Source organism: Athene noctua, chromosome 1 (assembly GCF_965140245.1).
Source record: "Athene noctua chromosome 1, bAthNoc1.hap1.1, whole genome shotgun sequence".
NCBI classification, from domain to species: domain Eukaryota; kingdom Metazoa; phylum Chordata; class Aves; order Strigiformes; family Strigidae; genus Athene; species Athene noctua.
The window spans coordinates 206339342-206366376 of record NC_134037.1 but is presented as its reverse complement, the minus strand read 5'-3'; the positions used below and the strand labels follow the sequence as shown (position 1 = coordinate 206366376).

Below are 27035 nucleotides of genomic sequence, written 5' to 3'. Positions count from 1 at the left end.
CAATACACTCACTTCTGCCTGATAAAGTTGTGCTGCAGTAAAGAACTGAAGATCCAATAGCTCTGCAAGAGGGAAAAGAAGTGTATATACAAGACTTCATACTTAATAGGAATGTTTCTAGAGAAGAGGAAGAAGAAAATTTAGGTGCTGCTTCCTGTTGCAAGGACTATATTCTGCAATGATTGCTTCATGCAAATTTCACTGAAGAGCTTTGTCAGGTAATTCTCTTCAAGAACTCATGCTTCTTTAAAAAAAAAAAGGAACTGTGCTCAAAGGTAATTTGTGGCCACAACAATGAGTTTTACTCTGTCTTGAAACTCTTAAACATATGATTTATCAAAACTAGTGCAGAGTATCTGTTTGGATATGGATTATTATTAGTAACCCTCATATTCATTTTCCAGAATAGCAAGAAGGAGGATATAAGGAACTACAGACTGGTCAGATTCGCTCCAGTCTCCAGAAAAATCATGTCACAAACCCTCCTGGAAGCCATTTCCCAACATATAAAGAATAAGAGGGTAGTTCCAAGTAGACAACATGAATTTACCAAGGATCAGTTATGCCTGACAACCTGTTTTTCTTCTGTGATGAGATGGTTGGCTCTGTGGACACAGAGATCAGTGGACATTGAATAATGTTAGAAAACAAGGCTTTTGACAGTCTCCCACAGCATCCTTGTAGGCAATTTACGCAGATGTAGTCTGAATGAGTCAATAAGGATGAGGTCCTGTTGGACAACAAGTTAAACATACTGAGCAGGCTTCTCAGTACAAGAAAGATATCAATATATTGCACTGAGTGTAATGGAGGGCCATCACGATGATTTAGGGGCTGCAGCATATGATGTATGAGAAAAATCTAAGAGACCTTGGATAGTTCAGCCTTACGGGAAGGCTAAAGGGAGATCTTATTGCTGTTTGCAACTACCTAATGGGAAGGTAGAAAGACGATACAGCCAGACTCTTCTTGAAGGTACACAGGACAAGAGGCAACAGACACAGAATATTCCATTTGCATAAAAGTTTTTTTTTTTTCTTAAGCCTGTTTTCAGCTACCGGGGTTAAAGTAATCCCATCTTTGTGGATATTAAAACTAGATTGGCAGTCTCTGAGCAACCTGCTCTAACAAGATTTATTTTGAGCAGCATTGCACTAGGCAACTTCCAGAGATTTTCTTCTAAACCTGCACATTTCCATGATTCTGTGGCATTATACTGGGTAGCCACACACTATAACCATGGAGACAGAGAACGATAAAAGCTCCCAGAGAATTCTGTCCTTCAGAAGAAAGCCAATATGATTACTCCAGGAGGTAGTCTTAAAAATAGCATGCTTGGATTCCCATGTAATGTTGACCCGGAATCTGCACACTCAGCAAGGCCCTAAGGAGAGGTTTGCATCCAACATAAACAAAAAATTACTATGACATTAGAAATACTAAGTATACCGCCAGGCTGAAGACCAGAGGCAGGTTATCACTCATATGAGATGCCCCTAATGTCAAAGACCGTATCAAAAGTAAAAAGTAATGCTTATGAAAATTGGAGCAAGATTTAGTTCTGGTCTATCTAGTCAAAGGAAGCTGTCATAGCTGGCTATTATCACAAGAGTCTTTTAATCAACAAACAAAGGAATGTTTGTGTCTATTATGCTTTTGTACATTTAGAGAAGCAGGAAGGAGGCATAAATGATGCAACACAAGAAATGCTATTCCATATCTTGCATGCATAGTATTATATATGTGCTGATGGAGAGAAGCACGCAGATTTTAAACCCTGCTAGTTACAAAATGCTAAATATCTTAGCTAATGGTTTTAGCTCTCATAGCTGAGAGATGCAAAAAGGTCAGTTTTCTCACAAGCCCTAACTCTTACATGAGGAACAATACATTTTTATCCACAGGTGAGCACTGGGAACTGCCAATAAAGCATGCACCTTAAGTTCAAACGTAACTCGAGTATACCTCGAGGACAGACCTACCAAGAATAACCCAAAGAACTTTAGGAAGTTGTTCAAGTCAACCTAAACTGAACAAATGAGCATTTATTGTTAAGTGTGAGACACAAAACACATAGCCCTTTTAACTGTTTTACATTTCAAGCCATACCATAGGATTTCTAATATTGAAATATGCTCACTGGACTCCATCTAGTGGTGACATAACTTCCAGCTGTCTGAAGTTGAAGTGATTATTCTGGGCTCTTAAATAACTGATAACTACAACAGAGATTTATTATTATTAGAGAGCTACAGAACAAGTTGCTAATTATAGGATATGATTTTCAGAAACACTGATGAAACCATGCCAGAATAAATAATGGTCAACAATACAGGAGACTCAGGAAAAAAACCCAAAAGTTAAAACCTGTTTTTTGAAACCTTAACTGTGTTCAGGGAAAAGCAGCAGAAACTTCAGCACTCATACATCCTTTTATACTTTTAATCCCTCTATGGAGGTTATTCAGATTCAGGTCTTTCTCCTTCCCTTTGTTCCTAGTTCAGTCAGGAACAAGTTCCAACTTCCCCTCCAGCAAACCATTATCTGCCAAAATATTTTGTTGAAAGTATTGTCCCTTGAACTTTACCAGAAAGACTCTATACAGCAGGATTATTTTTTTCCTCTTAGAAACATCATATTTCATGTGAGAAAAAACTTATTGGATCATGGTTCATGCTCTGGCTGGGAAGAAATTAATATAAAAGATTATTGAGCCATCATAAGCCATATATGATACCAGGCAAATAACTCGGGTGATAACAAGCCTGGCAAGCAAGAATCCCAAGACAATTTCTGAAGGAAACTAGAATAGTATCCTTCAAATAATTTTGATGTGTGTCATCTCTTCATTAACCTGAATACTCTTTTTAAACTCACTGACGTTTGAGGGCCGATGTGAATTTAAAATCCCTCTTGCACTAGCCAACAATAAGAGTGAAGCCTCCTTGAACATTCCTTAAAGGCAAACACACTACTATGATTTTCAGCTAAACCACCTACTAAATCAGATGACATTACACTGCACAGGTATTAGTGCCAGTGCAAGTGGGTGCAAATATGCCTGGCAGAAAAAGGTCTGAAATACCACTTGTCATCACTGTACTGGGGCAAGCGGGGAATGAGCTAGATCAGGTGACCTTCAATCTTATTTTCACAAAACTTTAGTTCTGTGTTGGTCTATTGCCTGGCTGTAGTCACATACAACCATGCCTACAAACAAGCCTAGAAAGACATCAAGTGAAGTGCAAGCAGATTGTCAGTATCAGCGCCCTGGTGAAGAACAGTACTTCTTTTGAAAACTAAGGATATAAAGACCATTACACAACATTATAAAGAACAAAGAGCACGAAATAGCATTGGCAATAGGATCAAACTGAAAAATGGATTACTACCTTTCCATCACCTTAAAACCAAAGCCTCTTTCCTATATGTTAATATCCACAATACTAGATAGCATTTCCATTTGACTTTTGATTTCTTCACAAACCTGTTAAAATGAGACCAAGAAGTATCTTACTAGCCTTTGCCTCTCCCACTGAAAACACACAAATCTTTCTGTGGAACATCTATTTTTCTTATTTATGTATGTTTAGGTACTCCTTTCAGCATATGAAGGGCAGCTGTGCCTTGGGTAACCAATAAGGTAGCAAGACCATATATCTTAATGTCAAAACACAAGCATCCACAGGCAGTGGAGGCTCTGGCCTTGCAAGCTGAAACCAAGTTAAATGTCTACAAACTCGGGTACATTGAATTCCAGGCTCCTGAAATCAACTACATTTCACTTATGATAACACTAAAATTGCAATGTATTACATTCTGCATTGATGTAAACAGATATTTAAATGCTTTATCTACTTAAAGTTATGCAAACGTTATCCATTCTGAGTATGTGTAGTCAGTCTTTGTTGGAGGATTAATGTTATAGTAGTAAAAATGCTGTCTTATCTCCAAATTAACCACATAACTCCTTCCCACCCACAGAGTACCTGGAAGTACTAAAAGCAGTTCAGTCTTTGCCTGAAATTTCTAAACCTAGGTCAGTATCTATCAACCTGCCATCTCTTTTTAAGTCAATAGCTACACCTGAATATCAAAAAGCACCCATAAGTACACAAACCAGCAGCTAAGGATTACTTATTTACATTGATGGATCTATATTACAGGTTTCCTTGTATTCTAGCAGCTCTGGATCAGCATTACCACTTCTCAGCTTTGTAGTGACTAAACTTAAATCTTTACCTCTTCTTTTTTTTTATCATTTTGGGAGGGGGTGAGGGATGGGTGTTTCTTCTTTTGTTTGGTGTTGTGGTAGTTGAGGAAGAGTTGTGTAGTTGAGGAAGAGTTGTGTTTTAAAGCACATTTTGGTTGCTTAGTTAATTTTATGTGAGCTCACTTGATATTCCCACTGCATTAACAACTTCTTAATGGAAGAAACTTCAAAAGGGACTATTTGATTTCAACTTACAGGGACTGTAACACAGTTTATGCATAAATTCATTCATTCCTGAAAATTTCAAACAAGTTAGAAGACTGGGGCATCATTTTGAAAAGTTAATGGTTTTGCTGATTTAGTGTCCCATATCTTTTAATTTCTACTATTCTTTCCTAGAATCATCACTAGAAGAAATTTTTCAAGAGTACTACAAAGCAGTTAGGAGGAAAAAAAGCCAGTCTAAACCATGTTTCCTTGATTTGTTCTGAATTAAGTTGACATTTCTTCCATAACTACCGTCTACTTTACATTTAACCTTTCCAAAGAAATCCTCTGAATCAGATTTTTCAGACCATGTTCAGACTCAACTGACTTATTTCTTCCTCTTCATTGTTTCAAGACAGAAAAAATGATCCAGAAATTTCACGTTCTTTTTTGGCACAATAATTCCAGGGCTGAATAACAAATTTCCTTCTTAAACGACCTGACATCCTTTCCTTCAGCTGGTAAGCAGAAAGAAATTGTAGCTGTCCTCTAATGGGAATGGACCTTATTTATTCAGAGAGGGCCCCAAACCAAAGCTTGGCCTGGGCCCAGCAGCTTAAAACTGGAATTCCAGCTAAGGCCTCGATTTACACTGACACCAACAAGTACTCCAGTCTGAATCAGACTGTGATCTGCTTGCTTCCTCAGCACACAGCTAAGATTACTTCATTCTTAAAAGGCAAACTAACACCTTACAGAACAAGTACACAGAAGAGTCCAGTTCCTGACTCCCCAGCACCAGAGAGCCATGGACATGCTGGAGAGAGTCCAGCAAGGGGCCACCACAGATGATGAGGGGGTGGAAGATGGAGCATCTCTCCTATGAAGAAAGACAGAGTGCTGGGACTGTTCAGCCTGGAGAAGAGAAGGCTCAGAGGAGCTCATCGATGTATATAAATACCTGTAGGAAGGTTGCAAAGAGGGCACAGCCAGGCTTTGCTCAGTGGCACCCAGCAACATGACTAGAGGCAATGGGCACAAACTGAAACATGGGAGGTTCCCTCTGAACATCAGGAAACACTTTGTCACTGTGAGGGTGACTGAGCACTGGCACAGGTTGCCCAGGGAGGTTGTAGTGTCTCTCTCCTTGGAGATACTCAAAAGCCATCTCGATACAGCCATGGGCAATCAGCTCTGGGTGGCCAACCTTGAGCAGGGGGATTGCACCAAATAACCTCCAGAGGTCCCTTCCATCCTCAGCCATCCTGTGATTGTGTGAGAGGCCCAATGGCACCCCTTCACACCACATCCCTTGGGGAAACGTTTCCTGTTATTTTTATTCTGGTTGCCTTGGGGCTACTGGTGAGTAACACCACTACCATAAATAGAATGTTACTCCAAGAATGGTTTCACCAGTCTGAGGTGCTGGATCCAGACAGAGTTTTCAAAGGCTCTTGATTCCTTCTCTCTCATTGCACTGCCTGAGTCTCCAAACTCGGCAGCAACCTCTGGACACAGCAGGAGAATCCAGAACACAGTGTCTGGATTCCCCACTCCTTCTCTCATATCTCATTCCTTGGGCACAGATGAGGAGAAGACAAACAAAGAACCCTACCCCCCACCCCCGCAGTCAGATTAATATTTTTATTTTCTTAATGTTTCTGCAACAAAGCTGCTATTTTTCTCAGCAGGTCACAATAGGTGTGTAGTAGAAGACAATCTCAGCTACAGATGTTGAATTCCTCTGACCAAACCTTTGTGTTCCAGAACAGTTTTCTTCATAAAATCGCCTGCAGAGCTTCTGCTCAACTTTCTGAAGACCTTTAGAAATCTAGTAAACTTTTTTCCAAAGAGACGCCATTGTACCAATGAAATTCTGACCCTTAATTAGTATAAGCAATCTTGCTCATAAGATTCACCAGGTTGGTTTTTAAGGCTTCTTGGGCTGTTAATTTACTGGGTTTTTTACTATTACAGGACGTCTCTATTTTGAGATAATATATGCTTACTTTCATTCTCATGAAAAGAACTTTAAGGACCCTTGCAGAAAAATAAAAAAGATCCCATAGCTTTCTCATGATGTGATGCCTATCACTATTTCATAGATTATTAAATTGAAGATACCAAGTACATCACTGCCTCTGGACAAAGACTACTCTCACAAATCTATCTGTGCTCTAAATTAAGGTCTAAAGTTACATGGTCAGAATTATTGGAGTACCTTCTCATCTTTAGATATGTTATTTCAAAAATATTTCAATAAGAAAGGTATTGTGTAATATATGGACTACTTGTGCAACTTTATGCCTTTTCTGCCTTGTGTAATTAATGTTTTTCATGGACACAGACAACCTAAGGAGGGGCGAAAAAGAATGAATTTTTCCAAATGAAAGAGCTTTGCCTTCAGTATCTACATCAAGTAAAGCACTTGAAACCATTCAACCTCAAAATCAAAACTGAACACTAGCTAAGGAAGAAAGTCTTATGTACATTTTTAATATGTAGTATCTTTTTAATGACCACTGAACCAGGTAAGTTCTTCAACCGCCATCAGAAATTTCAGGTCTAAACAAGAGCTTCCTGGACACCAATGCTGAAGATGTTACACCCTTTCTTTAGCTCCATAAAGAAACCAATCACCTCTAACAGTTACAGAAATTCTTAACTAAAAGCAATATACATTTCTCAGAAGAACACAATCAAGCTTCCCGCTACCTGGAAAACTCCTTATTTGTCTCAATAACTTATTAGTAATTTTTTCTTACTATTTTCAAAGCAAACATGCCTAAATTTGGCAGAATTTTAAAGTTACCACAAAAATAAAATATCTGCTAAAACCGCCAAATTCACAAATTTTTGAGTTTGCATATACCTGATGGTTGTCTAATCTCAGGCACACACTACTCACATGCAAGTGACCACTCAGTGCAATAACCACACATGCTTTAAAGTAACTTGAACAGCCACACCTACACCACAGAAAAAAAAAAAAAAAAAAAAAAAAACCAAACAGTTGACATGAAGGGCCTGGTTTTAAAAATGAGTAATTACAAATCTTTATGAAACGTTTGTGCAGAAGTGCAATGCAGTGTAACCATATTACTTTAAGCTGGATATACATTACAAAACATATATACGTTCTAAGTTCACTGCATAAGACCTTCAGGGGCTGGGGGGGGAGGAATCACAATTCTGGAATTCCAAAGTTTAAATTCAAGTGTTACAAGTTCTACTTCCATCAAGATACAAATACATGGTCCTGATTGAGTATTAAAGGGAAGGGAGGAAAAAGAAGGTATACTGTGGTATTCTGTGCTGCATGAAAGCTGCTGCCACCATAGACCGAAAACTCAATCCAGCATTGCCCTACATCTGACATTTGCTGTATTAGAAGCAACTATTTTAATGCATTTATCCCTCTATTTTAAACGCAATTATCCTTATCTAGTGGGATAGAAAAAGTTCCAGAAAATAATAAGGAAACAAGGTGCAGCTAACAAGAATGATCTAGTGTTGTTAAATGGCTAAATGTATTTTTGGTCACACAGAAATTCAGCTGTCCTGTATTTTCTCCCCTGCTTTCCCTTTCTGAACAAGAAACTTACATTTAAATTTTAAATAATTTAATGGTATATATTAATAGAAACTTTACTGCTGTAGTCCAACCTCTGAATCTTCACAACCACAGAAATGTCTATCATGCCCAGTAAGTCTTCTTAGCAGTACCAAACTTGCCAGAAATAACACGTAAGTTTTCTTACTAGTGTTTTGTACCCAATCAAAAAGGTTTTTACATGCACTTTGTTGAAATAAAATTAACACCTTTATAAAAAAGATCTTATTCTCTGCCAATTTTTATTTCCTTTAGGAAAGGTAACTGCTACATACCATAAATTAACTTCTTCAGGGTTGAGTATCAGGTTTTTTCCCCCCAAGTAAAGAGAAAGTTCAACAGTTCAGAGACTGGCTGAATAAGCATTACAATTCACATTTTGTTCCTCCAAGATGAGATGTGTTAGGATGATGTTCATTGTTGGCAACGATTTTTCCTTCAAAATCTTGAGTGTCAGTTCTCATCTCCCTGCTTTCACTCATCCGTTCATAACAAATTGCTTTTTTCAAAATTCCTTACATATACAGTTTCACATTCCTTAACAGAAAGCTTAGGTCTTATCCATGTTTTCAGCTTTTCTGTATACCATCAGGTCTAAAAGATTCCAGTCCTCACTCACCCCTTCTGCATTACATATCGCTTTTTAATTCCTCCTTTCCTAAAGCAAGCCATCAACTATCTCTTCCTGCATAAACACTGCAACTGAAATCTCGCAGCTAATGGGGTTCCAAATACTCCATTCATTGCATACAGAGAAGCTCTCTGTGTACAGGGCAATACAAAAGGATACATGAATCAGAGAGGAAAACACCAAACCAAAATAAATACTATGTAATAGTCCCAGTAACTGTATTCTTAGAAAAAAACTATGTTAAAAACATTGTAACGATATAGCATAGAGCGCATGCATCCATTTTTTTTATGGAGTTGAGATTCACAGAAAGCAGAGATCAGGATTTGAAAGACAAAGTTGACGTCATGTTAAAATGAAGAATAAGTCTTCTTTAAGAAAGAGAAAGCACATCAGTGACTTTATTGTCTTTGTGATATACTAATTTTCCTCCACATCTGAAAAGCTGAATTTCTGTGAGTGTTTTGGAACTCAAGAGCTCTACCAGGTACCCGAAGTTAACATATGAAGCCCAAAACTGTATTAAGATGTGATCATTTCAACCTTCAAATACTCAAACCTATTTTATAAATCCAAATTAAAAAGGAGAACTGCATAGAACAATCTGGGAATCACTCTGATTTCATCCTGTTTTCCCATATCTCCAGTTTCTTCTGTACAATGTGAATTCTGACACAGGGTAAACAAGCCTGGCTGCATTATTTAGTATATTTAAATATTTTCATGATCTGCATATTTTGATAAGGGCATTTTATTGACAGCTAGGCAAAAGCAGACCAAATCTGGTATGCCTAAGATTCTCTTAACTGCTTATTATCCTTAAGTGTCAGTTTAATTTAATACAGGGTAGAATGCATTTAATTTAATTTTATATAGGGTAGAACCACTGAGATAAATTATCATTAACATATCATTGAACAAGACACCACATCCCCCTCCTGAAGTCCTACTGATCTGCATGCAACATGCTTTGGGTGACCCATCACCACTTAAAGAGACCACTTCCAATTATGCTTAATGCTGAAATTGCATTGAAAAGTGGTTGTCGTAAGACTGCTTGTTTAAGAGACAGACTTGTCAACCTCAATAGTCTTCCTCCACAGATACATATGTCTTTGGGTGGACAGAGGCATCACATTAAGTCACATGGCCAGTCTGAAAGCAAAACACCATCAACAATGCACAAAACAATATTCAGCAAGGATGCTACTGTCAAGCAGAAAATAGCAAAACTGAACCCAAAGAATCAAGATATATATTATGTGCCTTATACCACAGTAAAAAGCTGATTGCCAGAAGTTTTCAGTTCAGCCAACCAAACTATACTTGTTGGCTCAGCAAACTAAATCTAAATAATGTCAAATGCTCACAAGATAGCTTGCTTCATTCTGTGATGAAAACTAGGTTGGCCAACTACACCCACTTAATATTTTTTTACTACTCAGCCAAGCCATTTAGTCTGTCAGTTGGCTGAAAATCTCTGGTTTTTAGTCCCAATGAAGAGCAATCTGAAAATGTAAGCTATACCATGCTATCCTACTGACATGCTGTTTTCAGTCCTCTTTCAGTTCCTAAAATCATTTTTAAAGCAGAAAAAGAAAGTATACTTTAGAAATGTGATCTAATAAACATCATTCAAAGATGGGAAATGCCTTTTTTTTTTGTCTAGCAATACACTGTTGGTGGCAAAAATGGATGGAACTGTTAAACAGTAGCCACAATAACAAGTTAGAGAATCTATATAACATAGGAAGTATTAGCGGTTCACTTTTATCTGTTGCTTCAAGTAACGGCTGGATGACTTGCATCACTGCTCAGGATATTCCGCTGTGGAGATGTACAGTCAGAAGTTATATTTGGTTGTACCTGTCAGGACAGATCACTCACCAAGAACTGCTAGTTTGAATTCATTTTTTCCTGCCTCTAGATTCTACACTGCAAGTCTAACCAATGGAAAAGAGCTTCAGTGTTTTTTCAGTATTGGAACAATTCAACATTTGTTCATGAGCAAGTGATGACAGTAAAATCAATTAGTTACCAATGCTGAACAATGTTTTAGGCAAGGCATTTTGCTGACAACCCTGTTCAAAAAATCCTGGAGAGCTGCTCTATCAAAGAGCTTTGAGAGGCAGCTTCAGAAAGAAAGCAGGTCTCCTTTTCTTTAAAGCCGCACACCCAAATGGAGTATTCCACACCTACCACAACATTGGCAAGAATCCTATGTTCAAAAGGTCAGCCTAAGAGATTTTGCAGATAATCGAGCCCAGAAACTCCAACAGCTAAGAAACAGGTCAACCTGGCAAACTTATAGAGTAAATATTTTTAAAAGCCTTTTATAGCAAAGAAAAATACTATCCTACCTAAACTCCTCCTTTTTCAAAAAAAATGGAAGTACAATTTCATTCCAAACATCACAGTGCTCAACAAAAAGAGTTACAGTATATTCAAATGAGGAAGAGAGGTAAGAAGGTAAACATGCACTCACTAGCCTTTTATTTCATTATTTAAACAGTGTGTGAGCAGGAACACAGGAGTTCAGTGATAAAATGAACAGCACTTATAACAGTAGGAAAGACATAACAGCAGGGGCAAAATATGGCTGAAACAGGAAGGTGAACTTCATCACAAAAATGTATGGGAGAAAGATGGGGATTTTCCTCCATGCATCAAGCTAACACAGAAAAGGATCACAAACCTGACATGAATGGTAAGTTTCCATGAATAGCAAGTCACTATTTTTGCTTTCTAAAACAGTGGTGGAAGACCTTATCCAGAATAAGATTGAGCCAGTACACCACTTCACACCATCACTTCTTTCACCACCTTAAAATTCTGCAGAACATGCTGTTGGGGCAAAAATACCTGGAATACCACCCTATTAGGTATTTGGTCAATCTGAATGAATTAAATAATCAGATCAATATTTTCCAACTCATCTCAATGACACTAGCTGTGAGTGAACTAAGAAAAAAAACTTCTAAAAGAGGAGAGGGAGAGGGCAGGGTTGCCAATAACTGCAAAAGAAACATTTATCTGTGTCATGAAAATGCCTAAATCACTTTCATACTCCCTCAATATGAAAAATATTTTTTACATATATATATATATATATACATCCTTCTTCCACTCTTCCCAGGAATTACTTGATCCCTGGAGAAGTGTTAACATATATTGGATGTTCATTACATGTCTATGGGCTAGCATCTTGTGGAAAGCTGTTAGTATTCAGCGGACCCTGAACTATCCTTATGACATATTCCATGACCCAAAAATAGAGAGTGATTTACTTTTAGAGACATCGTTTCATTAAGGAAAGGTATGTCTTTGAATTACACCTACAGCATTTGTTACTCTCACAAAACACAGCTATGACAAACAGTATTCTGATGAGCAGTTTAAAAAAGTTAGACGAAACCATACTTCTGCATCTACTCTGCATCAGCAAGAGTAAAAAACAAATGACAGATCAGCTTCCAGTATCAAGAATCCCAGCACCAAAAACTCTTTACTTAGACAGGGTTAAGTTACTAAACATTCCCCTCAGAGATAACGAAACCACACGGAAAACAAATGCATACCATGAATAAGAGCCCCAAGAGAGAAGCTCTGAAAAATCTTGCTGAGGCTGTTTAAGATATCATCACCTGGGCACAGTCAGGCCAAAACCCAATACTTCTCTCTCTCTTCGTCCCAGCTGCCTCAGTTCACCTTCACGCAAATTTACTTTCAGCAGTTTAAATTAATGTGCCCAGTCGCCAACTGGCAAGAACAACTACAGTGTGCTAGCACAGCACAGACAGTAGGGACAAATAACACTAAAACATTCGTGCTACTCTTGCCAACACTCATCTTTCATTTTGTACGACGCGACAGAAAAAAAAAAAAAAAAAAGTGTTTTAGTTGTAAAGCGTGCGGACGGTAGTAAAGAATCACTTTTACACCCCTGTTTTCACACAACACGAAAACACTCCAGTCAAACAAGGCCAAGCGCCAGCTGCACCCACTCTACAGGTGGAGGAGACGGGAGGCAGGCAGGGCCCTCCGCCTGGCCTGGGGCGGGGTACAGCGAAGAGGGGGCCGCCGCTTCCCCGAGGGCTCCGCTTGCCCGGGCTGTCCCGTCCCTCATCGCCTCACGCCCCGGAGAAGTTTGCAGCGGGGAGGGGGGGAGCGCCCTGCCGTGCCCGCCGGGCGCCGCAGCCCATGGCGCCCTCCGCGCCGCTGCCGCTGGGAGCGTCCCCGCCCCGCACCTCACCGCGCCCGCAGCAGCCTCCGGGGCAGGCGGAGAGCCGCAAGCCCGGCACGGGGCCGCAAGCCCGGCACGGGGCCGCGCCGACCTTCCCTTCACACCACCAGCCCCCCCTCCTGCCACCGCCGCCGTGACAGCCAGGGCGGGCCCGGGAAGGATCAAAGGGCCCGTCTCCTCCTTCGGGCCACCGCCTGCACCCCCCTCCCCGCAGCCCCGAGAGGCCCCGGCGGAGGCTCCCCCCGGCCGGAGCCTCGCCCGAGTCCCTGGCGGGGCGCCGCCGCTCCTCACGGGCCGCCTCCCGGCACTCACCAGGAGGACGGAGCCGCGCACCACCTCGGAGACGCTCTGCCGCAGCTCGGCCGCCGTGCCAGGCTTGCTCAGCGCCCGCGTGAACTTCCGAGTCTCCGGGGCCACCAGTGCCATGGCTGCCTCCGCACTCCTCCGGGCCGGGCCGCCCGCTGCCCTCACGGCCCGGCCGCCGGGCGGCCCCTCAGGCGATGGGCGGCGGCGGTCGGCAGGCGGGCAGGGCGCGAGCCCGGCCGGCGGGTGCCGCAGCCGGCGCCGCTCCTGGCAGGTAGCGCCTCCCCTGCGAGGCCGGCGCGCGCCGCGCCCCCACCTCCAAACAGAGCCGCGCGCGCGCGCCGCCGGGCGGGGGGGGGGGGACGGGGCGCCGCCGCGGAGGCCGATTGGCGCGGTCCCGAGCGGGGCGGAGGGGCGGGGCCGCGCGCGCGGCACGCCGAGGCCCCGCCCCCACCTGTTCCCGCGGCGCCTTTCTGATTGGGCGCCTGGTTACCTGCCCGGCTGCGACTCCCCGCTCTCATTGGCTTAGCGAGGACCTGAGGCCAAGGTGAGGGGCGGGGCCAGTTGGGACCGGAAGTTCCCGCCCTTGCCGGTCAGGCCCCGCCCCCAGCGGGGCGGGGTGCGGTGAGTGGCCGCGGCCGCGTCCCGGTCACGGCGGGCCCTGGGGGGGGGGGAAGCTGCGCTCTTCCCGGGTCCCCGGTGTGTGCCGGTGAGCGCGGCCCCGCTCGGCTCCGAGCGATGTAGTCGCCGGAGAACTTGCGGCCGGAGCGGTGGTTGTTGCTTCCGAGGGCTAGGAGTAAACCGCCGCAAACTGCGCGGTGCGCGGGCTGCTGCGCGCTGTCGGCGTGGGGCGGCTGTGCTCCGCCTGTGCTCCGCCTGCCCAGTTTCGGCGGCAGCTGCCGTTGCTCGTCTTTACGCTCGCCTATATCTATATACACGCACGCACCCACACGTACATGGGTCTATATAAACGCGTGATGTAGCGAGAAAGTGAAAAAGTTGGGAAACCGGCGCTGGAGCGGCACAGCAGTCCCAGTTCGGACCTAGCGTGTTCGCTACCGACACTGCTGCTCCACTCCCTAAGGAAGCTTCGCTTTCGAGGTTTTCCTTTGTACCGTTTTCTTCTTACAAACAGTTTCTCTAAGTAGGTGGAGTGGCCCGCGTGTGCACTGTTGTGCGTGGTCATAGAATTTTTTTAATTACTGTGAATTCCTTCGGAGAGACTGGTTAGTGGTACCGTTAAAGGAATGCAGGCATTAGGCACCCTATGACTACGTTTGAATGCTTGGAGCATTTGAGAGCATTAGGGCCTGCACGCCTTTATCTCCTTAGGCATCTTTTTATATAAACTAAAACTACTTTTCTACAGTGAATATAGAGCTCACCATTGATGGATGAAGCAACTGAGTGCTGGGGGAGGGATACTTTCAGGTGGAAAAAAAAAAAAAATCATGATGTGATTGTATCTGAAACGATGCAGTCAAGAAATGCCTGCCAAAGAAAGGGCCTACTTTTTTGGATGTTTCACAGATACATCTGTAACTAATAAGATTCCAAGTTACTGAGTCAACTCTTTCAGAAAGGCAGAGGATAAAAAGTCCAAATACATAAATGTGTAGCTTACACCGAGGGAGTTTATGTCAGTGAGGGATCTTTCTTCAGATGCTTTGCAGATCTGCATTGAAAACTCATTTATTCAAATGCATGAACTATGGTTTTTTAGTAGTATGTCTCCCACAACTGGAGTGTTCATGTTAGCTTGTACCTTCTTTAAGATATAATGCATAGAGAGAGGGAAACTCATCAGGCTCATTAAAGATAACTAGAGTTCCTGATTTCAAAAATCCAAGACCTGATATGTTTATGAGTAAACATTTAGGCTGACAAATCAGAAAATTGGATACTGGTGAGATGACTGCTCATCCAGTTGTATATTCAGATAATCTGTGTAAATATTTAGCTAAAGTAACTACAATCAGCTATCTTAGGATCTTTTTTTTTTTTTTTTTTATCTCAATCTGTAGGATATGTCTAGATCTCAAACCTCCACAAGTAAACATGCCCTAGATTTTGTATAAATAATGGATGATCTTTTCAAAAATAAAACTATATGTTATTTTCAGAGCACTCGGGTGCTTTGAATTCTAACAATATTGACCAAAAAATATCTACTGATTCATATGGTTGCTTGAATGTAAAATGGCATCATTTAACTGTATTTGCTACATATAAATACTTCCCACATATATTTTATGCAGCTTTGCTGGAAAAGGGATAGTGTTCCAAGTCTGAAGAAAACTCTGAATGATACCTGTATAGATAGAGATATGTAGGAAAAATACATCAAATATGTTAATGGTAGTTTATTTAGGAAGACTGTACAGGATACCCTAAAGATGATGTTACTGCAATCATCAGTTTCTTTTCAGTTGAATGCATTCAGTTAAAGAAAGAAGATGAAAGTTATATACATAACATGTGTATAAAACAAAAGGAAAAATATGGAAGCTGATAAGCAGAAATGGTTAGTTAGCAGTTGTGAAACAATGAGAATGAATAATAGTAGCTAAATATATGAATGAAAAGTCTTGGCTCGTTGCCTAAAGGAAAAGGGGAATACATTTTTTAAAGTGTTAGGATCAGGAAAGAAAATAGCTTGACAGTGGCATGGTTTCCCTGCTACTTTGAAATATACAATTTTCAGCAATAGTCCTAATGCACAAAAGCATTTCTTTATTTAATAGCAACCTGGATAATGCAGTACTACTTTATGGATATAATTGCAAATGTTTTATTCAATTATTACTTAGTAAGGATGCTAAATAGCAACAAGTAAAGGTAAAAGCATTTAAACTTCCAGGACCAACTAAGTCATGTCCCAGAATTTTAAGGGATTCTGAATCATTCATGGTGATAATCAACCTGTCTATGGTTGTTCCAGAAATGAAAGAGAGAAACTGATTTGGTGCCCATTAGAAATGTAAAGCAAAAGGTTGTTTGACCTAAAATAACATGACAGGAACCTTTGGCAAAATCATTAAAGTCAAACACGAGAACCCACTACATAAGTTTCCTACATTCTTATGCAGGAATTAAAGAATTACTGGGTTTCTAATATTGGCAGAATTTGCTGGAATTTAGGCCTCTTGTTTCATGGGATTAGTATTTTACTTGGCAAAAAATAACTATCCTTTTCAGCTTCCGTGAAGACATTAAACCATATTCTATTTAGTGCCAATATTCTGTTATACAAAACTTGCAACATATACTTATCTGAACAAAAGAAAAAAATAGCCAGCAGACCTGAGAAGTAATTATATCTTGAAAATCATCATTGAATGGAGACCTGTTTAGCAAAATACAACAAGGATTCAGTTTTATCCCAATCCTATTCATAATTTTTATTAACTTATGTCAAGAAAACATAAAATAATCACTAATAACATAGATGCAGCTGTAAATATTTATAGGGAGATGTTACTTCCAAAGCAGAGCCTGCTTTTTTTTGCAGGGTGGGTAGAATGTGGCTTACTGAACTGTTTTAATACAGATGAGTGGAAAGGCATCTAAGTACAAAGAACATTTTAAAGTCAGATCCTGGAAGTGTTATAGTGTGGTTATGAACAACTCAAAAAGTTTCATGCTATGGTAAAAATCTGGAATGTAAAAGCAGAGGAATATTAAGTAGTAATAATGTTGTTGTTACATATGGCACTCATCAAACTATTACTGAAATAGTGGTATTGCATTTTAATACAAATAATTGACAAACTGGAAAAGCCAGAAAAAACTGCCTTGCAGAAAGAGACTGAAGAAACATCTGTTTAGCTTATACAAAAGCTTGATCATAATGTACAAGGATTTGCAAGAGAAGAAAATTTCAAATATTAAAAATCTCTTTAATCTGTCGAGTAAGATGACAGAGAGAACCAGTAAATGGCAGGTGAAATTATACCAATTTAGAATAACCACAAGATCCTTTTATCCACAAGAGAAGTTGTTCTGTATAATATCCCTAAGGACCCACTAAACTCTGTCTCCCAGATTCTAAATTAAGATTCAATATCTTTTCTAAGTCCTGGGCTCTAAGTCATCCCTCAAATGATGGACTCAAAGCAGAGTTGACATTATAAAATTTTTTGGCTTATGTTGCTGTGGAGGTCAATCTGGATGATAGTAATAACTTCTGGCCTGCAAATCCATTCAGTTAGAACAAGAAAAGAGATGACGAGCTAATGGCCACCAAATGATAACAAATGATGTGGTGGGAGTAAGTGCTAAAAGAATAGAGGAATCAAGGGAGTACTCATTAAACATTAGATATGCAGACAGTCTGGAGGTTTTACAGATAATAAACAACTTAGAACTGGATCTTAAAATCCAGAGAAGATGCATTCTTTTTTGTGTGTGTGTGCTCTGAGAGGCAGAAGCATAGAAAGCTACATTTTGATAGCATTTTATCAGTATTTTAATTTAAAATGAGCTACTTGTTCTGTATACTTGTAAAAATTAAAGTAAAACAATACTGCTGATGGGTGGCTTTTTTAGCATCTTCAAACATACTAACCCATTCAATGATGTGCTGTGCTAGGTTCATTTGAGCTCCTTTTTAAAATTCTCCCAGTGCCTGAAAAGAATAATGGAGTGGTTTTTCTGCATCTGGCTAAGAGTGACTTTTTCCCAGATACAGCTGATCTGTCCTTTCAAATATTATGCAAGCAGTGCACACAGATATTTCTGAATAGCAGCTTCTAGATTTTTGTTGTTTGGTTGTTTGGGGTTTTTTTAATCCAGTGGAATATAACAGTATGCCAAAATTTATGTACAGAAATGTACAAAAATTTACAAATTACTTTGATTATACAACACTGATATACCCCATGAAATCCATAACATGCATTCTTAAGATGATCATCTTTTTATCAGATGGTGTCCCCAGGTCTACAAAGTCTTTTACTCATCTTAAATTCAAGTACCTGAAACCAGCTATTTAGTGTAAGGTAGAGGAATTGTGTGTTTCCATTAAGCAGATACACCATAATTTATTTGATGTTGTTCCTTTGATTATATGAGTAAGAAAGAGCACATATGTGTATGTGTGTCTCCATTGCTCATAAATGGAAATGCAGAAAATATTCTCGTTTATTCTTTACCTGGAAATCTGGGTGTATCATGTGGTGAAGGGCAGGAGGATTTAGTGGAAGTTTCTCAGTAACTTCCAGCATGTTACTGTTCATAAAACTGCATGCTTTACCTGCTTCGCAGAATGATGTAATGAGTTTCAGTGTAACTCCATGTTTTATGCTTAATTATTGCAACCCTGCCAATAGAAACTTGAGAAAGGACCAAGTAAATGCTCTGTGATCTTTGGACCCATTCAGGTGCAATTTTAAAAGCTCATTTTTTCAATTATATTTCTTATGTTCAGCGGAGGTATTGCAGGATTAATATAAACAACTAAATCTTTCTCTGCACTGATGCATGGCACAAATACAGCTTCTTTTTTCTTAAAAGCAGAGGTGGTTTTACCTCTCATGTGCTGGCTGAACTCCAACTAGGGTAACTATAGTTCTATGTACATAAATTCCTCTGCAAGTGCAGGAGGATACAGAACAATTAATTTCTTGCCTTTTCTGCTCACTCATAAGACAATTATGGCCCTTCTTTCAGTTTATCAGTCAATTAACCTTCGTCAGTGTTAGTTGTAAGAACCTACTTGTGAGTATTAGTAACATCTTTCAGGGAGTTGGTCATGTAATGTGAACAGAATTCCACATAACTTTCTTCTGTTTTCAGTGGAGTACAGCAAATGTATGATTTCAAACCCGATAGGAAAATGATGCAGAACTGAGAGATGCCTCCTGTCATGTCATGACCACCAGCAGCTGCTTAAGTGAATACCATGGGACACATCTTTCTTTTATTATCAACATAAGTGTTGTTGTAGCCTTTAGAAAGGGATTTTTCTGCTCAGTACAAATGGAGATTTTTCACTAAGCCAGACCATATGCTGATTCCCATATTTCTTATCTGTAATCAGTCTGTCTTGATGATGTCAAAGATGTTTCCATTAAAACTGCAGAATGATTCAGGTACTTCAGTTCTTCCGTGTTCAGGTATAATATTTATCGTTATGAGACTGTATCCCTTACTACACAAACCAGTATATATTTCTTGGAGTGTTAATATTTGTGACTTCCCACCTACTTTAAGAGCAGCATGGAGAAGATGGCTGATAACCTCCTAGCACGTAGAAGTACTGAGAAGGTCGCATGCAGACACTGTAATTCAAAGTAGTCTTTATGACTACAAATCCTCTGTTATTGACTTGCTTGCTCATTCTCTTAATTTGGCATAGCTCACATTTCCTTCATTCTGAGTAGGTAACTTCTTCAAACGCAAAGAATTTGGATAATTGTTCTTTGTTTTGAGGTCAGTTTAGATACAGTTCCAAGACACAAGCTGAAAAGTAAGTAATGGGATGTAAGCTGCATTCAGCAAACTGATCAAGCACTGATTGTTTACACTGTATGTGAGTCCAAAAGCTCATAGTTCTTATCTCCATGGCAGAGTAACTGATGCAGCAGAGATCTTTGCTGGCACCAAGGAACAGTTTTCACCATATGCTACTCACAAGAAAAGGAAAACAAATTTTTTTTGTATAGTGCATGCTTGTCCAGTATCCCTTACCGTAGTATATTTAGGATCTTGTATAAATATATCCAGATCCAGTATAAATATATATTCCAAAATACCAGACTTTAGTTCGGATGCTTTCTTCCTTGCCAGTTCATCTGGCTGTCATTTATAACAATCATAGCAGTTGTACTGTCAGAAATAAACGTCATATACTGTCATAAAATAAAATCAGCTATACAATATTGTATAAATATTTATGTTTTCATACAGTATGCAGCTAGTAAAAATATCTGCATAATTACTGATTTCTGCTGGCTAAAGGTTTGGCAGATTTTGAAACTGCTTGCTATCCTGTGGTTGACTTGCTTAAAGTAAATCAGTGGGAGCAGTTTTTAAACTTTTTAAAGCTATTTTTAAATAGCTGCAGGGCAATCTTAAACAAAAAACCAAACAAACAAAACCCCAAGCAAAACCAAAAAAAAAATGCATATCGAAAAACAAAGAAAATTATTTAAAGGGTTTGAAAGTTTCCTGTCCCTTTATATTTTTTGCATATTTGTAGCCTATGTTGGTATACCACAACAATAAGCCTTATTCACATGGGTAACCACAATGAAACTACTAGAAATAATCACATGAGGAACAGCTGCATGAGTGAATTTGTGGATGTGGTGTAAATAAGAAAATCATAAATCAGAATACTAAAATTATCATGACTAGTACAGAACGAAAGGGCAAAATTCAAGCATCTTTCCAAAAAACAAAGCTAAATGCCTGGTAAACAATCCTGGACTATATGACAGATTTTGAAATGTATAACCTGGTGCAATACTACCTAAAAGCAACATCTCCCAATCAAAATAATCATTCAAATGATTATCTGAAAACTTTCAATCCTGTGACTTAGGATAAAACCCAGATTTCTTAGAAAGGCAGTTGGAATTTGTTTATCTGTTAAGCACAATGTCTTAGAGGAGGATCCTTTGTGCATGAATCAATACAGATAGGCTCAAGATGCCTACTGTCTCCTATTTTCCTATGAAACATGATGAATGGAAGCTCATGAGCATTTGTCAGCCTTCCTTTGCAAGGACAAAGGAAAAAGGTCATTTTAGGCTTGATCTCCTAGGTTTTCCTGATGCACTGTTTTGTATGTATTGATGTTGTTTCAAAAAAAAAAAAAAAACACAAATGGAAAATAAATTTACATTCAGAACTGGTCTTGCTTGATGCAGAGGATGTACAACACTTAGATTTTACTCTTCTGTTTTCTAAAAACTACCAAGCAGTCCTTACATTTAATTTTAATTGTGTGTGTAAACAAAACAAGTTGTCAACAAAAAGACGGGCTTATTGTCTATTTGCAAGCTACAGCTACCTCATTCCTTGTAGTATTATCTGTAGCAACCATAACGTCTAAGAGCCTTCCAGAAGCTTTTTAAACATTGTGACTAACGTGTTTTTTCTCATGGAAAAAAGTGTGTTTGCTGGAATGTTTTGAATGTTTTTTTAATAATACATATTCCATCCATTCATCCATTCACATATTATCTTCCTTTTTTTTTGTTAGATGAGAAAAATTCACAGAAAGAGATCTGTGGTGTACAGTGGGAAAGTAATTGCAGGAGATTCCTGGAAGGCTCTGTCTCCTCCATTGGAAGTCTTTTCTCTCTAGAAAAGTCTCACATGTCAGAGGATAGAGTAGCCAAACACAGATTTATTTTGAAGACATGTCATCCTTAGCTTCTCTCTGAAACACTCCACAGCTGTCCTCTAAACTGATAAATCCTTCAGAAGCTAACATGGCTTATACTCCAAATACAAATGCAGCTGTAAGGACACACGGGGCCACAGATTTACTGTCACATTCCAGTGGCTGCAGCAGTGACAAACTGTCTGTAAACCTCACATTTTCTAGACAAACAACCATATAAATATATACATTCTTTGTATATTTTACATATATAATAAGTAAGCAAACATAAAGCTTTGTGTGTAATTTTTCTCAGCATGGTCACTCAGTCCTATGACAACAGTGAGTAAAATCTGACTAAATACAAATGCTACTGCTTTCAGCAGACTTTGCATTTATTTTGCAGATAAATCCATAATATGGCAGTTGGGCAGTGAAAAAATGGTCTTCAGTCCTTATCGTCTTTCAGATCTGTGTTCAAATAACAGTCAGATAGGGTCAAACAAACTGTCCTGTGTCCCTGTGACTCCTCAGCCAGCATTCCAGCCCTGTGCTTTCTCACTTTCTCACTTTCTCAGGGTCATCTCCTTGCATCTTAATTTAAAGAAAAGGGGTCATCTGAGTTTGCAGAGCAAAGATCTGTTTGGTATACCATCTGTTTTGCAGTATCATCCCTAGATTTGTTGCTTGCTGAGCCTTATTAAATCATGTCTCCATTTCTTTCTTCAGATTTTCTATTATGCTCTAATTACCTTCACTCACTGTTTCTCATTATCTAAATTATTATTTCAAGAAAAATCCCAGTGTCTTTCTTCCAACTGAACTCACCCATTACCTTTTTTCCTTCTCTTCCTTTAGTTTGAGATGTATGCCTAAATTTTGTTGCTTAGAGAAAACACTGTTTTTATTGTTCTTATTACAGACTTTCCTGCTTACCTTCTTCTTTGGATTACTGACCATGTAGTTAGGAAGCCTGGAAAGGAATACAAAAAATGTCTTTAACCTGTTTTAAGAATTGGCCATATCCCTAATAGATTTAAAGGAGAGAGTGTCATAACCTGGAGGGTTGTTAGAAGATGCTGCTCTAAGTAGATAATCCAGTATAAGGTAAAAAGAACCAGATCAAAGAACAAATAATTAGAGGTTAGGATCAGAAAGAAAAAAAAAGTCACAAAAATGCCAAAACAAGGTAATAGAAAAAGAAAAGAAACAAAGTATTTAAACCAGCCCTTAGGACTAAACATAAGAGGAATGGTGTAAAGGAAATTCTGACTTCCAGTTAACAGTTCTGCTGCTGCAGTTTTAACTTCTTGTAATTGTAACCTAAGAGTTTCCTGGAGCTGCTAGCACGGAAACACATTCAGCCTACTGAAAGGCAAGTTTTGCAAGTCAAACATTTTACTTGCTGTTAAAATGAACCTGAAATTTGAATTTAGTCCAATTTTTAATCACACCGGGTATTATAAAGCTGCAGTGAACCAAGGTAAATGGTTATAGTACCTGTAACTATGAGCTTAAAAAGCAAGTTCATCAAACAGTTTAAAAATATGTAATTTGTTTGAGATCAGGCCTGTGAAAAACTACTGCCCTGTGTCACCTTCTCCTTCAAATATTAATTATTCCCTTGTCCACAAGTCTATACTGGATTAGACTGAAAAGAGTGAATAACTCTGATTTAAAAAGCAGAGTAAGCGGGCGCCCTAGAAAACTGACACTGCCCCTTTCCATTCAAAGGAGTATTTTGTTCCAGCAGCCAGAGGAGCTAATGAAACCCAATGGTCATCTCCCTGAGCATGGGTGTGAGCACTGTTCCAGGGCTGCCCTGTAGCAACACCATTCCCACCAGCTCTCCTTGGCCACCAGCTGCCATCACAGCATGGCGTTTCCAGACAGATCTCCAGACCTCTAGCCTTTCCATAGGCTGAGCTTCTCTTAAGCTATACCTCATATCAGCTCCAAGTGTGGCAACAGCGGTGTATGCTTTAGTGTGGAAAAGTTGATCACGTCTGCAGCCCCCCATGGAAGAGTCACTGGGCTGTGCCAGATATGGTACACTGGTGAAAAATGTTAAGGAAAAGCCTAGTGTTGGTTGGATACTGCAAAATCTGAACTTCAGATACTGGTTTCTACCACAGCCTATGTGAGTTGTCTTCACACAAATGGGTTACAAAGCCCCTTACACCTGTGATTTTTACTATCATAAGACTATTTTTGGGGTGGCAAAGAGTTGATGGAATGGCCCGGTCAGGCCCCATCAGAATCCGCTGAGACAGCGGCCCAGACAGAGACCATTTTGACTACAGCAATAGCTGTGAGGTGTACGCTAGAGGGGGTGTCCGCTTGTTTTCATTTACACTGAGTCCTGGAGAGGTACTGCTGCAGTCTTGAAGCCACAAATTTCCAATAACCTTGGGATCCCACCAAAGTCTTTTTGTGTGACTCCCACATGGTGAAGGCCTACATGGCTTAAATGGATCAGTTTTGTTTTCAAAACAGTGTAGATGTTGGAGTACATCTCACCACTTAAATAGTTGCCTAAAACCCGCTATATAGACAAAGGACAGAAACAAGTATCTCCAGAGGGCAGTTCATTTGATATACTTCAGCCGTTTATCTTAGAGTAAGATGAATTGCTCTCTGGAGGTGTCTGTTTCTGACCACCAGTGGTAAAGGACATATAATGCAACTGGTATAGATATGGGTATCCATCTTTTAGATACCTAACTTTCCTCCCCACAACTGTCCTAACTGCAGCCTGAAGGAGGATGAAGGTGTAAAACTGGAACATTGACAATGATACTGATGGGATATGTTTGCACCACACAATCAAAATTAATTGTAAAATCACAGGATAGCTCCTCTAGTCGATACAGTCGTGTCAATGAGGTCAGCACAGTGGTCATAAGCTGTGCCCTATACAACATAAACACAGGACTGTGATCTGGACTCTTCCTGAGTAGTAATTTCCTTTGGCACTTCAAAATGTATTTGATTGTACTTTTCATTCAGAGGTGCAGAATGGAATAAACCTTCTTCTGTTTTATACTCAGAAATACACATGAACAAAACACCCTTACCATGTAGTCTTTGGAAGTCCTTAGATCAGGTGTCTGATTTATACACTTCTAAAAAGAAGGAGGAATAAAAAAGAGAAGGAAAATTACCCATGGTAATATTTGCATTAATAGAATTCTGTGGATTGTTAACAGACTTTGAACAGTTTAGTAACATTAGGCTCTGAATATATTACATGTACTTCAATTATCTGACTGGTAAAATGAAACTTGGAATTTTATATAATGGAGTTTGTTGCCAATAAGCTTTCAATGGACACGTCAGAGAATGACTTATCTCTATTCGTAACTAGTTTTGGTTCTAATAAATATCTAAAAAACCTAGAAGAACTTAAACTTACCGTTTTGAACATAACATGTAAAAATAAACTCCTGTAAATTCTTACATAAATAAATCAAACCTCATGCAATGTTCAGAGAAGTCTAGCAAAATTAGTGACTTGATTACTATTACAGTCTACATCAAAAGTGTTGCCAGCTCTGCTCAGACCTGAAAAGCCCCCTTGAAACTAAAATATTTGTTGGGAAATATGGTAAGAATCCTAAAAATTGCAAAATTAGGGTATTAGAATTGGTAGCAGAATCAATAATACTATATCTGTGAATATAAAATTATTAGACATTCAAGCACTATCTCATCTGTAGGTATCAGTCACCTATAAATACGCAAAGATAGGCAAACCATATGTTTTCTTTAATTGTTCTAGATATCAAGAGCCCTATGATTTTGTAAAAAAACCCTGTTTTCCATAGACAAGTTGCTTTACCTACAATGGATGCTGACACAAAGTTTCAGAGAACATCTGCCATGATAAGAGCAACTACTACTTGTACTGGAAAACTGTTTAAGTGTAAGCTGGTTTAGAAATCAAATTAAGTATATGCTTAATTGTGTGAAGATAATTTCTTTCAGATCGAGTCTTTGCTTATACCTTTAAATCTGTTTTTTACGATGATTTTCTAACCTTGCCCTTCTCAGTAACATTCTTCCTTTCGGAAGTCTACATCATCCACAATATACTTTTCACTTCTCATTGATTCAGCCGCTTTTAGGGTTGCCATAACTGTGGCAGTTCAATTACTTTATTTCTGCCTACCCTTTCCTTTTCTCATTAAAGCTGAACATGCAACTTTGAGAAGGAGCTTTTGCAGCACACTCTATGTCAGATGGTACTCAGAAGGTATGAATTAAATAGCTGACAATGGTGATGATAGTCCTTGTGAAAGCTTTGCATTGATGCTTGAAAGGCTGCAATGGTTTCCTATTTGTCACTATTTGTATATCAGCATGTTGCAATTGGATCTTTAAAGTGCTATGTAGTCTGGATCCTATCTCTTTACAATGCCACTTCCGTCCCAGTGACAGCTGAGATAATCACATCTGCTTTGGTTTGCAGCTCAGATACTAGTAGGTGACTAAAACAGTAAAAAGAGGAAAGAAAGAAAAAAAAAGAAAAGCAAGAAAGCCCAACTCCAGGCTGGTGCCAGGTCCTTGACTCCGTCAGCAGTTGATCCAACAGAGCCCAAGGGCACGTCACAGAAATGAAAATAACTGTGTTTTAACATGTTTGCTGTCATACTTGCGATAGCGGGAGTTTAGACAGGGCTCTATGGAACAAATAGTTTAGTTTCAGGTAACACGAGGGCAGAACATGGGGCTGACCACATCCACATCCAGATGTGGTCAGGAAAAAAAAAGTTATTTCGTTTTTCTTGCAATAACTGTAGGTCTTTGAAAAACTGTCCACACAAATTCCATTCTTGGGGTGCACGTGAACTCAACAGCAGTGTTAGCTGGGGCTTGCAGTCCCACCTTGTACATATTGCAGATTGAATCATCATTTGTCTTCCCCTACAGTAAAGGATTCCAGAGCTGCAAGAACCTGTAGCACTAGGAAAGAAATGAGGATTATCAAATTTATATGGGTGTCACTTCTCAAAACATTACTGCTGCTTTTTTCTCCATTAAGAAGAACTGTTAACAGAAATGTTCTGTTCCTGGTGATAACACACAGTTATTTAGTAGCTTGTCCATGAGTAACATAGACTACATAATGACTGCAAGATGTTCCCAAAGCAGCATTGACTTCTGACATGAGAAGCTTTGCTAAGGACTAATGTCTGGTTAAGTGGGTGTCAAAAGTCCTCCTTCCTGCTTTGCAAATGCAAGCTGGTGGCAGAGCTGGATGGGCAGACAAAGCTCTGCCTGCACTCCAGGAGGATGAGCTGAGGCTCAGCCATAAAATTCCTCAGCTTGGCATCAGGTTATCATGGATAATCTCTTGAAGTTTCCCCTTCTCTCCTTCTGGGAAGAGTACTGGCATATCCTTGAATTATTTATCTTCTGTTTCAACTGAAAACTTCTACAGCATGTATTTGAAGTCTTATTTTTCTGTGGTGATGCAAATTTTAGGAAAGT

At 39.6% G+C, this 27035-nt stretch overlaps 1 protein-coding gene across 10 annotated transcripts in view; it reads right to left on the bottom strand.

Moving 5' to 3' along the window:
* Positions 1-13446, bottom strand: part of DOCK9 (dedicator of cytokinesis 9) — a 132418-nt gene extending 118972 nt beyond the window's left edge. For 4 of the 10 annotated variants that reach the window (XM_074911130.1, XM_074911087.1, XM_074911109.1 and 1 more), the window contains exon 1: positions 13220-13431. In XM_074911130.1, coding sequence (XP_074767231.1) covers positions 13220-13333 — 114 coding nt within the window. In that variant the 5' untranslated portion in view covers positions 13334-13431. Of the gene's footprint in view, positions 1-13219 lie in introns of all 10 variants that reach the window. The other 6 variants (XM_074911045.1, XM_074911030.1, XM_074911054.1 and 3 more) reach the window with 4 other exon arrangements.
* Positions 13447-27035: the final 13589 nt, after the last annotated feature.